This window comes from Calidris pugnax, unplaced genomic scaffold, assembly GCF_001431845.1.
Source record: "Calidris pugnax isolate Ruff unplaced genomic scaffold, ASM143184v1 scaffold16, whole genome shotgun sequence".
NCBI classification, from domain to species: domain Eukaryota; kingdom Metazoa; phylum Chordata; class Aves; order Charadriiformes; family Scolopacidae; genus Calidris; species Calidris pugnax.
This window is the reverse complement of record NW_015090847.1, coordinates 706419-718782: the sequence shown is the minus strand read 5'-3', so window position 1 is coordinate 718782 and position 12364 is coordinate 706419. Positions and strand designations below refer to the sequence as shown.

Here is a 12364-nt window from a genome sequence, read left to right as displayed (position 1 = left end):
CTACAGCCACCACTTTTGCAGGGAAGGACCAACTTGCTCAGAGTCACCTACACCATCACTTAACACCACTCTTGTCATCACCAGAGTTCACACCATCACTTGACACCACTCACCAATGACCACAACTCACTTATTTTCTGATCATGTGACAAGACATCTACAGCGATCGCTAACTAGCAACTCTTTTCTAAAACTTCATCATTTTTGGGTTGATATTCCCAGCACTACAACTGAAATCATCATAGCCCACTTTGCTATTACATTAATCAATATCCAGATTTTTAAGGATGTAAAATAAACTCCAGAATTAGCAGCAACACAAAAAGCAGATATGCTGCCACTGAAGGTAACTACACGGGAACGTTCAGTTATTCAACCTGGCATCAAAATAAAGCAAACAGTAAACCAGGAGGAGATTGTGTAATGAAGTGACTTTATCTCCCAGGATTATACTTGTGGTTACGACTAATTGTGCAGTCTAGAAGGATTTGCGACAAACTGAATAATCTGGCATTATTGTAATGATTTGTAATCACAACACTGGCAACGATTTACGGGCTTACTATACATTTGCATCGCAATCAACTAAAACACTCGGTTCCTGCCCTACAATTTGCAACAGTGCTTAAAATTACGTCTTGCAAGGAACTCCCAACAGCTGCCCAGTCAAACAGGTTGGAAGTTTGAAACCAGGGCAAAGCTCCCAAGTGTGAATCTTTTCAATTTTCTTAAAAAAAAAAAAATAAGGCTAAAATGAAACAAAACTGAACACCCCCAAGTTTTCTGAAAAGACCACCAAGGGCCACATTTTTGCTAGCCTTTACTATCAATTAATTTTGAAAGATCACTTTTGAAAGTGAATGATCACTATTTGAAAGATAGTTTTTTTGAAAGATCACTTTCAATAAGTAGGTATTTAAATTACAGAGTCCATCACAACCAAGTTCTTGGTCTAGCTCCCAGCCAAAGGCAAGGAAAAGGAGAGGTTGACCTGAACACCCCCAAGCCTGCAGCTCTTCCTCCCAACAGAACTAGAAACATCATTGTACAACATCATCTCCAATCACATTAAGAAATACTCCACGCTACCTTCTCCTGCCAACTGCATCTTCTGCACAGCATTATGGACTGTCAATATTACAGGAAGAATCATGGCTGTTATAAGACGACCTTTGAAAATGAGGGCTGGGTCATTCACCCCCAAATATTTTTGCTGAACTCGGAAGAGAATTTTTGCAGCATAAAGGCTCAGTCCCTTCCTCCGCTTCGGAGCCAAAAGTTCTCATCTTTGATACTGTGAGAAAGCATCCCAAGGAGGGTAATTATCCACAGAAAGCACACATCTTTACAGGCTTCTGGTTTATCTTATTTCAGCACAGTAACAGATCTACAGGACACTATTTCTGTGTTTCAATATCTAGGTAGCTCGTATATACCAAAATCAATAATATGTGCAGTCTTAAAGTGAAACTAGGCTTTAAGAATGGGTATGTTTTCTAACAATTAAAACATTTCTGCTTAAAATAGAATAATTTGATTCTTTCTACTCTTCAAAATCAAGAATTTATTATAATCAAAGCAGTGACCTGGCACTTGCTGAAGCAATGAACACAAAAAGAAATAAGAATATACAAGCCAAATGCTTATCAGAGTATTTTGGCAAGAATGAGGTATCTAATAATACTTTTTTCTTCTTGGAAAGCAGCAAAAGGAGGCAAAACAAGGGCTGTGCTGGGGGTGTTTCAGCCTGGTCTGACAGATGCAGTTTTTAGCAAGTTATCAGCAGCCTCTGCTCCTTGCCATCACCACTCCTCTCCTGGGAGCTGCCCCAGAGGTGCCCAGCTCCTCAGCAGGCAATTCCTTGTCCTTCTCCTTCACCAACATGCTGATGCATAGCCCTGAATCTTCTGGGGGGGGTGATGCCAACCTGCCAACCCCCAGGGCCTGATCCTGTCCCCCCATGGCCTGATCCTGTCCCCCCACCACTAACTGATAACTCACCCGTGGATTATTCCTTACTAAGATCACTAAGATCATATAGAGTAGACAAAGATGAAACCAATACACAAGTCTTTCACTCCTAACACTAAACCACTGCTACATCACTGATCTGTTTTGAGTAAACCATCAACATTTCTGCTTAAAATAGAATAATTTGATTCTTTCTACTCTTCAAAATCAAGAATTTAGTATAATCAAAGCAGTGACCTGGCACTTGCTGAAGCAATGAACACAAAAAGAAATAAGAATATACAAGCCAAATGCTTGTCAGAGTATTTTGGCAAGAATGAGGTATCTAATAATACTTTTTTCTTCTTGGAAAGCAGCAAAAGGAGGCAAAACAAGGGCTGTGCTGGGGGTGTTTCAGCCTGGTCTGACAGATGCAGTTTTTAGCAAGTTATCAGCAGCCTCTGCTCCTTGCCATCACCACCCCTCTCCTGGGAGCTGCCCAGCTCCTCAGCAGGCAATTCCTTGTCCTCCTCCTTCACCAAACGGTGATGCATAGCCCTGACTCTTCTTGGGGGGGGTGCTGCTTCCTGCCAACCCCCAGGGCCTGATCCTGTCCCCCCACCACTAACTGATAACTCACCCGTGGATTATTCCTTACTAAGATCACTAAGATCATATAGAGTAGACAAAGATGAAACCAATACACAAGTCTTTCACTCCTAACACTAAACCACTGCTACATCACTGATCTGTTTTGAGTAAACCATTTCGAAATAGAAATAAGGAACAGTAATTTCCCATCACACACGGAGAAAAAAAATTTAAAAAAAAAAAAAAATATCACTGCTTTCTTCCCCCTCCCTTAAATGCTTACAGCTTCCCCATCAGACGGTGGGGTCTTAATTTGTGGAGGGGCTTGGGGTTGGTTTCTTTTTCCCCCCAAGCCCTGTTGAGCCTGTGGTGTACAGAGGGTCGATCACGGCAGCTTGGCAACATGATGCTACCATTTTTGATCTCTGAATATCCTGAACCATTCCCACTAATAACTTGAAAAACAGAGGAAAGTTTGTTCTAACAGTCCTAAATGCTCAGCTGCTGAATGATTTCTTGAATAGCCACAAATGAGGACTGCAGTAAACCAAGAGTCATTCAAAAAGCTCTCTTTATTGGTTTTAAGCTAGGTGATGGATCTTCGAAAAAAGCTCTCTTAATTTTTATTGTCTTCATTCACTGTGCAATACACAGAGCAACCACTGTCATAAAGGCAAAACAGCAGCTTCCATTTTAACATTACTTTTAGGAATTTTGCTTTTAAAATCTTCTCCTCCTAGACAAAATTACCACTTGTTTCCCTTTCTGAAGTTATCATTCATTTTATTTCATGGGGGTTTTTTTGAGGTGGCTTTCCAGAACGAGTGACACAAAAAAGAAAACCAACTGTCCTTGATTATAAGAACACTAAATAAATCAACCAGGACTGCAGACTTGAATTTAGTTACCCAAATAAGCCATTAACCTGAATAAAAATAACCGCTGTCAAATGGGGCAAGAGCAAGGCCAGTGCATTTCAAGTCTTACAAAAGGATTATGCAATTAAGTGATAAGTGATCCAGCAATACATATATTCAGCATATGAAGTAGTAAGTAACATGCTACAAAAATTCATAAACGTAAGCTATAAAATCCTAATGCATGTTTTATAAAGCCTGGGCTGTTGTATGTGCATTCTGTAATGGTAATACTCGATTCTGCAAAGTTTCAGATTCTCCATGACAGCACTACATTTATACATTTTAATTGTACGGTTTCTAACTGCTGGATACCAATATTTTTGGAATTGGCACCAAAGTAACAGAGAAAACAATGGTTTTAGAAGATAAAGCTCTTAAAAGCTCTTTTATCCCCAAACATAATTCCTAGACGCTAGAGAAAAAAAGGACTTTTTAGCGTGAAAGGAGATTATTGTTTGCCCAATGAGCCTGTGTGGAAGAACTTAATGCTGACAACTGTATTTACAAAACGATATACTGAAGGATCAGCCTTCATTTTTTCTATGGTGGATTTTCGGGACCAGGATAGTAATACATTATTCCAGTAATACAGTTCTAGCCGAGATAAAGATTTGCTTCATTCTTAATCTTACCAGTATTAATTTATTTTACAGTACCTTAGAATACTCTAGGCATTTTAGATCTCCTTTAATAGACCTATGCCTTGCCAGATGCTGCTCCCAACTAAAGGCTTGATGCACATCAACAGTGTACAAACCGAAGGGCAGCTGACTGAGAGTATAGGACAACAAGTTTAAGACCACCCTCAAATGGAGTGAGAAGATTTAACTTCCAATGGGAAGGAAGATATCAGAAATGAAAAAGATGAGAATAAAGTGATGAGGCCACTCAGCGAGAACTGCTGTCTAGCATGAGGTGTTTAAAAGCAGCTACATACCATAGCTGACCTGCTGCAGGTGTTGGAGAATTAGATCTTAAATACAGGGTGTCGGATGAGTAACGGTGATGTGGTTTTTAAGCAGAGTGAGATTTAAAAAAAAAAAAGAAAGCTCAGAGATAAACAAAACCAGATCTCACCCTAGTTGTGTTTAAAAGCAGCTACATACCATAGCTGACCTGCTGCAGGTGTTGGAGAATTAGATCTTAAATACAGGGTGTCGGATGAGTAACGGTGATGTGGTTTTTAAGCAGAGTGAGATTTAAAAAAAAAAAAGAAAGCTCAGAGATAAACAAAACCAGATCTCACCCTAGTTGGTCAAGCTTTCAGACAGCAGGGCTTAAGATGTAGGGCTGGAGAAGACCAAAACAGATCCCCTGTTTTGTTCCTCCAGAAGAGATGACCTCTATTGTCCAGAGTAGCAGAGATGGTGTTTTGACCTGCTGTTGACCTCTATTGTCCAGAGTAGCAGAGATGGAGTTTTGACCTGCTGTCAGAGACCTCCTGTGAAAGAAACCCCCCACCTGCCCCAAAGATGCACCAGTAGACAGTCCTTTCCATCACATTTGACCTAAATCAGCTTAGCTGAAACAAATCCTGTTTTTCTTGCCCTACTCATGGCCAGCCTGGGCAAGAGGTTATTTATTCCTTTCTTCTCTGCATCTCTCAAGGTGGCTGTGGGCCAGCCTGGTACTTCATGCTACACACCCAACTCCATCAGCCTTTCCATGCTAGACACACATATCCATCACGGAGCTGGTGTCTTTAGATTTTAAAACACTACTTAGTTCAATCCTCACAAGGGTCCTGCACAACTGCATTATTGACTTTTGGTGTCTTTTCAGACCCAAAGGCCAAGCTTTTTCGTAATAATTATGCTAGACACAAGCATGAACCACTCTGTCACGCTAAACCAGGCAGCATAAACAAAAGAAAACACTTCAACCTGGCCCCATGGGATATGAGCAAAAATAACCATGTAAGCACATAAAGAACCAAGGGGGTGGGTCACAGAGGACAGAAGTTTATATATAAATATATATGTATATACACCAATTCTGCATTTTACCTTAAGGAACCCTAGTGCAAAACAAACCTCCCATATATTTCAACTCTACTGAACCCAACATCGTCTCACAAATTATTCATGTAAAATTATTTTGTATATAACCAAAAATTTTAAGCACTGCTCTGGTTTGGATTACTCTGTTTAGTTAAATGTGCAGTATGTTTCTCACTAAACCTGGGCACGCACAAAAGAGCGTACATGCAAACAAAGCTGCCAAATTGCAGGTTTTTAAGGTGTCTTTAATATATTTTTTTCCACCTACTCTGGTGTTACTTATTTCCATCATGCTCCCTGCTGCAGCATGAATTGCATTCTTGCCATGTTAGCATATCCCCCTGATTCCTCTTCTACACTGGTCATAGTCGAGCAGCAGCGTTTGCAGGAAAAAAAAAACCCACAGGCTGCCAGAAGTACTGCCCTGAAAATGCCAATTATAATCATAGCTACATGACACAGCTCAATGGTGCCAAGAATCCTCCTTCTCCGTTCACTATCCCCTAGCCCTCCCCCTTCATTTTATTTCCATCCCCGAGGGCAAACACTGCCTCCAATCCAGGATTCCTGTATAAAATCTCTATCTGAACTAAAATCGACAGAGAGCAGCACGAATCTGTTCACCAACTATGCTGAGTAATCTAAATCACCATTATTTTTAAACTTCAAAGAGGCACGCTAGGGTACCTGTCCTCAAAAGACTGAGCCAAAAACGCTACTCGCAGAAAAAAAAAATTAAATAAAAATTTCAAACCCATCAATGTCCTACATAAACAAGAAGCAAGTTGCAGACTCAAGTATCAATGGATGCAGAATTATGAACACCTCCACAGGACGAGGCTCCTTAGTACGTGTTTATTTTCCTGTCTGAGCCTAAAAAAAGCACCCCAGCACACAGCCAATACCCCAAGGACCACAGAGGCTTTCCTGCTCCCTGCTACAGGAAGGTCAGGGAGATCAATGGGAGGTGGAGGAGATGGGAGAGGACGCATTACACAAAAGCAAAGCAGGTGCTCGGTGCTCCAATTTGGAGAAAAAAAAAGGAGTACTTCTAACCTATAAAGAAGTAAGTTTTAAAATAAACCCTGAAAGCAGAGCGGGTCTGAAACAAGTAAATCAGTGCTATTATAGCCACTGAAACAAAAATCAGACACAATCACTGAATAAAAAAAGCTAAAAGAAAACATTTATTTTAATCAGCAACTTCTGCAATTATTTGGATATTGTTAGAAGTGGCTGTGGTTTTACATGGCCAGACCAAGTAAGACTGAACAGCATATGTTTATGGGGGGGTTTGTCTTTGTACCTTTTCCTCCTGCAATGGCACTGCAGGGAGTCCAAATGCATCAAGCAGTCTCCTGCCAAACCAAGGGAGAAGAGGAGCCTCCAAACAACGCCTGACCCAGCTACTTCTCCCACAGCACCTACCGTTGTTCCTACTCCTGGGAGCTTCCATATCATAAAAAACGTATGTTTAGCACAGGCAGTTTCTGTAGGTCAGAGCTAGTTGGTGCCACAGCCATCCATAGTGCCACATGTAGATCTCTGAGGTGTCAAGTTTGGGTCATCCCAAGCAGCACACCAGGAAGAAGTCCAAAGGTGAAAGAGGCTTGCAGACCTGCTCTACAAGCATAGGCTTCAATAAAAAAACAAAACCAAAAAACAAACAAACCACAACCTAGCTGGTTTTGTTGATATCCTCAGAGGGCTTCCTACTCCACAAGAGGGACCAGACTTTCCTGAGAATTCCAATTCCTTCCTTGAGGTTAAAGTAAACTTACATGAGCTGCAAAGCAAAGTCCAAATTGTCCCTTTGGCACGTAATAACTGGATCAATTCCTTGAACTGTGAAAGGGGCAGAATTTCCATCCTCTCTTCACTGGGAGGGAGAGAGTCCCTTTTCCGAGCTCCATGGCCACCTCTCAAGGACTTTTATCACAGTCTAGCAGATATAACTACAGGTTTAAGAGACAACTGCATTACTGCTGCAACCTGCTGAAGCTGCATAGCCAGGGAAGGCCTCCTGGGGCAGCCAGGAAGCCACGCTACTGGGATTTATTATTTACTGGGGGGGGTGACAGAGCACTGGAACAGGCCTCCCAAAGAGGCTGTGGAGTCTCCTTCTCCAGATATACTCAAAACCTGCCTGGACATAGAATAATAGAATTGGCTAGATTGGAAGGGACCTTTAAGATCATCTAGCCCAACTGTCAACCTAACTCTGATATATAAAAAAAACAAAACGAAAATGACAAAACAACAACAAAAAACCATGTCTCTAAGCACCATGTCAACCCATCTTTTGAACACCTCCAGGGATGGAGCCTCAACCCCTTCCCTGGGCAGCCCATTCCAAGGCTTCATAACCCTTTACATCTCAATATTTTTCCCTGGCAGCCCATTCCAAGGCTGAAGAACCCTTTTTAGTGTCAAAACTTTTTCTAATATCCAACCTGAACCTCCCCTGGTGCAACTTGAGGACATTTCCTCTTGTCCCATTGCCTGGGACTTGGGAGAAGAGACCGACCCCCCCTGGCTACACCCTCCTTTCAGGGAGTTGGAGAGAGCGAGAAGGTCTCCCCTCAGCCTCCTTTTCTCCAGGCTGAACACCCCCAGCTCCCTCAGCCTCTCCTCACAAGACTTGTGCTCCAGACCCCTCACCAGCTTGGTGGCTCTCCTCTGGACACGCTCCAGCACCTCAATGTCTTTTTTGTGGTGAGGGGCCCAAAACTGGACACAGCCCTTGAGGTGACGCCTCACCATCACCCCCCCTCTCCTACTCCCCACGCTGTTCCTGACACAGGCCAGGATGCTGGTGGCCTTCTTGGCCACCTGGGCACACTGGTGGTGCCTCTTCACCCGACAGGCCACCAACACCCCCAGGGCCTTTTCTGCCAGGCAGCTCCAGCCACTCTGCCCCCAGCCTGGAGCGCTGCAGGGGGTTGGTGGGACCCAAGGGCAGGATCTGGCACTTGGCCTTGTTGAACCTCATCCCATTGGCCTCAGCCCATCCATCCAGCCTGTCCAGATCCCTCTGTAGAGCCTTTCTGCCCTCCAGCAGGTCCACACTCCCACCCAACTTAGTGTCATTCGCAAATTTACTGAGGGTGCACTCGATCCCCTCATCTACATCATTGATAAAGATATAAAAGAGACCGGGTCCCAGTACCAAGCCCTGTGGGACACCACTGGTGACCGGCCGCCAACTGGATTTAACTCCATTCCCCACCACTCTCTGGGCCTGACCCTTCAGCCAGTTTTTAACTCAGTGGAGAGTCCTCCCATCCAAACCATGGGCAAGACATGTTCCTGCCTCTCTGGGCCTGACCCTTCAGCCAGTTTTTAGCTCAGTGGAGAGTCTTCCCATCCAAACCATGGGTAAGATGTGTTCCTGCTCAACCAGCTCTAGTTGAACTTGCTTCACCAAGGAGACTGGACTAGATCACGTCTGAAGGTCCCTTCCAACCCCAACCATTCTGAGAATTTGTGAAGAGGATTTTTCTTACCTTCGGTGTGCATGGGGGAGATGAAGGCCACTCAGCCTGCAAGGACACTTGACACTACCAAAACCTGTACCAAATAAGCACCCAACTAGACAAAGGTCTGCAGAGGCAACCCTTGGCTAAAGTGCTCCTCTCCTTCACCCTAAAACCCAATTACTCACTAGATGACCCAATGCACACTGTTTAGCAGTGGACAAGTTAGATCACATCTTCCCAAATACGAGGTAAGGGACCTCCCTAGAGCACAGAATGTCTTAAAGCTTTAATACACAAAAATTGCCATGGCACTCAGCTATAATAAAAGTTTGATGCCTACAATGGATCTGCTAAAAGCAAGCTCCTTTGGCTTGACTGGTCCTCTTACCCCCACTGTTTTGGTGGGGTTTTGGAGCTGCAGGGCTGGGGGGAAAGGGGGGGCAGGCATTGTTTGTTTGGTTTGGGTTTTTGTTTTTTTTTTTTAAATAAATATAGAAATCTGTTTTCAAAACCTACCAGCTTGGGCCTGTGATACACAGATAACTTCTCCCAGGCACTCCCATACAACTACAAAGACTAAATATTTGCTTTAAGAGCAGCTGTGCTCCTGGTGCAATCTCCTACTTCCAGAAAATATGATTCCAGGAAAAATATTAAGTTTCCTTAGTATTTTCACAAGGAAAGGACTAAGATTCACAATAAAAATCAAGCAGAGAAGCAGCAATATTAGAGAAGTTGAAGGCTGCTTCCAAAGTGAACATATCTTCAGCTGGAACTGTACCACCACTGAAATTGCTACCAAGTACTTGAAAAATGACTAGACTCCACAGGATACTGTTCATAGCAATGATAAAATACATCAGTAAGCATCAAAAAGCTTACTTCAGCACATGGTCTGTATCTACACACTGTAGTATTGCAAAGTGTGACACCTTATGACATTTCTGCTCCTTTCTTTGATGGGGCCTCTGCAGACAGAGAGGAGATGGACGTTCCAAAATTTCCCCTAAGAGGACATCCTGAGATAACAAATTTGTATGAGAATACCTCAAAAAGAGCAGCTTGCATATCTCTAATCTCAATTAAAGCTCCCTCCTTGTCCAAATTCAAATCCTAAAGTGAGAGTTACTTAGAATACTTATAAAGGGCAGATCTTTTAAAAAAATTAAGCAAACAGAGCATGACTGCAGCATAGCTGATTGCAAAGCAGTTAAGTGGTTAGAGAAGTAAGTCTGGAAAGACTTTTTCCAGTACTTGTAAAATCCTGCAAATATATTAGTCCAAGAGAGAGACAACAGGGCTAACCTCATGAATTTTTATGATGTCCCATGAAAACAAAGAAGATTAAGATGAGATTTCTGGAAATTCAAAAATCAACTGCCTGATTCACTTTTTATTTGTGGAAGTTAGTTTAAGAAAAAAAATCCTCCCTTTTCAGCCAGTAACCATTAATTTGGCATTTGTGAGTGCACTTCTAGGTGCTGCTTGGAAACTAAGCTTGTAAATATAGAAATGTTTCTCTAAAGGTTTCTCTAAATGCAACGAGGTGTATGCATGGTGTATTTAGCTTTTCGTTTACTCATCTACACATGTACACCCAGGAACCTTCTCAACTCCTCAGACCTAGTTATTCCTCCTACTGATATCCCTGTAAGGACACTGGAGTACACAGCAAAAACCAGAGACCAAAAGTCACAGCAACAACTGCTTGTACAATGCACTCAGGCCAACAACACACACTGCAGGGTGTGAACGCATCTGAACTCCAGCACTTATTTCAGCTGCACCTGGGGAGGAATAACCCCCTGCACCAGGACAGGTTGGGGGTGACCTGCTGGAGAGCAGCTCTGAGGAGAAAGACCTGGGAGTCCTGGTGGACACCAGGATGCCCATGAGCCAGCAATGGGCCCTTGTGGCCAAGAAGGCCAATGGCATCCTGGGGGACATCAGGAAGAGGGTGAGCAGCAGGTGGAGGGAGGTCATCCTGCCCCTCTGCTCTGCCCTGGGGAGGCCCCATCTGGAGCACTGGGAGCAGGTCTGGGCTCCCCAGTTCCAGAAGGACAGGGAACTGCTGGAGAGGGGACAGCAGAGGGTACAGAGATGATGAGGGGCCTGGAGCATCTCTCTGATGAGAAGAGCCTCAGGGACTTGGGTCTTTTTAGTCTGGAGAAGAGAAGGCTGAGGGTGGATCTGATCAATGCTTAGAAATCCTTAAAGGGAGGGTGTCAAGAGGATGGGGCTGGTCTTTTTTCAGTGGTGCCCAGGGACAGGACAAGAGGAAATGGGCACAAACTGGAATAGAAGAAGTTCCACCTAAACCTGAGGAGGAACTTCTTTGGGGTGAGGGTGGCAGAGCCCTGGCAGAGGCTGCCCAGGGAAGTGGTGGAGTCTCCTTCTCTGGAGACATTCAAACCCACCTGGAGATGTTCCTGTGCAACCTGCTCTGGGTGGCCCTGCTGTGGCAGGGGGGTTGGACTAGATGATCTCCAGAGGTCCCTTCCAACCCCATGTGATTCACGAGTCAAATTAGGAAGCCAGGGTCTTTCAGTTCTCAGGGTAATTAATGATAGGGACAGAGTCTCTTCCAGGTGTTTAAAACTCAGCTCCCACTCCAGTGTCATCAGCTCCCAGAATTTTATCGTGGGCCTCAAAAACGTTTCTGAACAGACCTCTTCATTTAAAGCTAACAGTAATGTCCCAGAGCCTGTGTTTCAGAAGAAAACTTCCACAAAATTGTGTGTACACATTTACCCCAAAGGCTCCAAGAAAAGAAAAGGAATTTATAATTGTAAAAAAATTTAAAACCTCATGGATTTTTTTGGTGAGGAGAGGAATGAGGGGCCTGACTCATTATTTCTTTTTTTTGTTATACTTGTGGCTGGCTCTACTGCATAAATAAATCAATCCCCTAGCCACACAGCTCCATTTTTCCAGTCACAGCTTGTTGTTTTATTTATTTTTTTCCCTCCATTGCCGACAAATCACTCCAGGGAGTTTTTAAACCCAGTAGTCTACTTTCCGAATGGAAACGGTTAGAATAATTTGCGAGAAAGCAAACAACAACAACAGAGACTTACCCCATTTTTTGGGTAGGCTATCCATCCTAGATCCCCCATCACTGTGCGTGAGTCCAGTAAATTCACTGAAAATAAGAGGAAAAAAAAAACTGTTAAGGAAGATGGATGGATTACAAACATCAGTAAATATTTCAAGGTTGGGGGGGGCTGGGGTAAACAAGCTGTTTATAATTAGCCAAGGAAGCTGGATTTTTGTAAAACAGAATAACAATGCAATAACTCCTCTGACAATGAGGTCATATGCCAAAAACAGTTCTGTATATGCATTACTTTATTCCTTTGAGATCTGCCACTGAAACCAAGTTGTAAACGTACTAAACTTCTGTAAGACCTAGATCACTCATGGT

The 12364-nt window shown here is 43.3% G+C and overlaps 1 protein-coding gene across 9 annotated transcripts in view; it reads right to left on the bottom strand.

The window, feature by feature from the left end:
• Positions 1-12089, bottom strand: part of EPHA5 (EPH receptor A5) — a 253611-nt gene extending 241522 nt beyond the window's left edge. For all 9 annotated transcript variants that reach the window (XM_014943100.1, XM_014943107.1, XM_014943103.1 and 6 more), the window contains exon 1: positions 12018-12089. In XM_014943100.1, the coding sequence (XP_014798586.1) occupies positions 12018-12056 (39 nt within the window). In that variant the 5' untranslated portion in view covers positions 12057-12089. The remainder of the gene's footprint in view (positions 1-12017) is intronic.
• Positions 12090-12364: the final 275 nt, after the last annotated feature.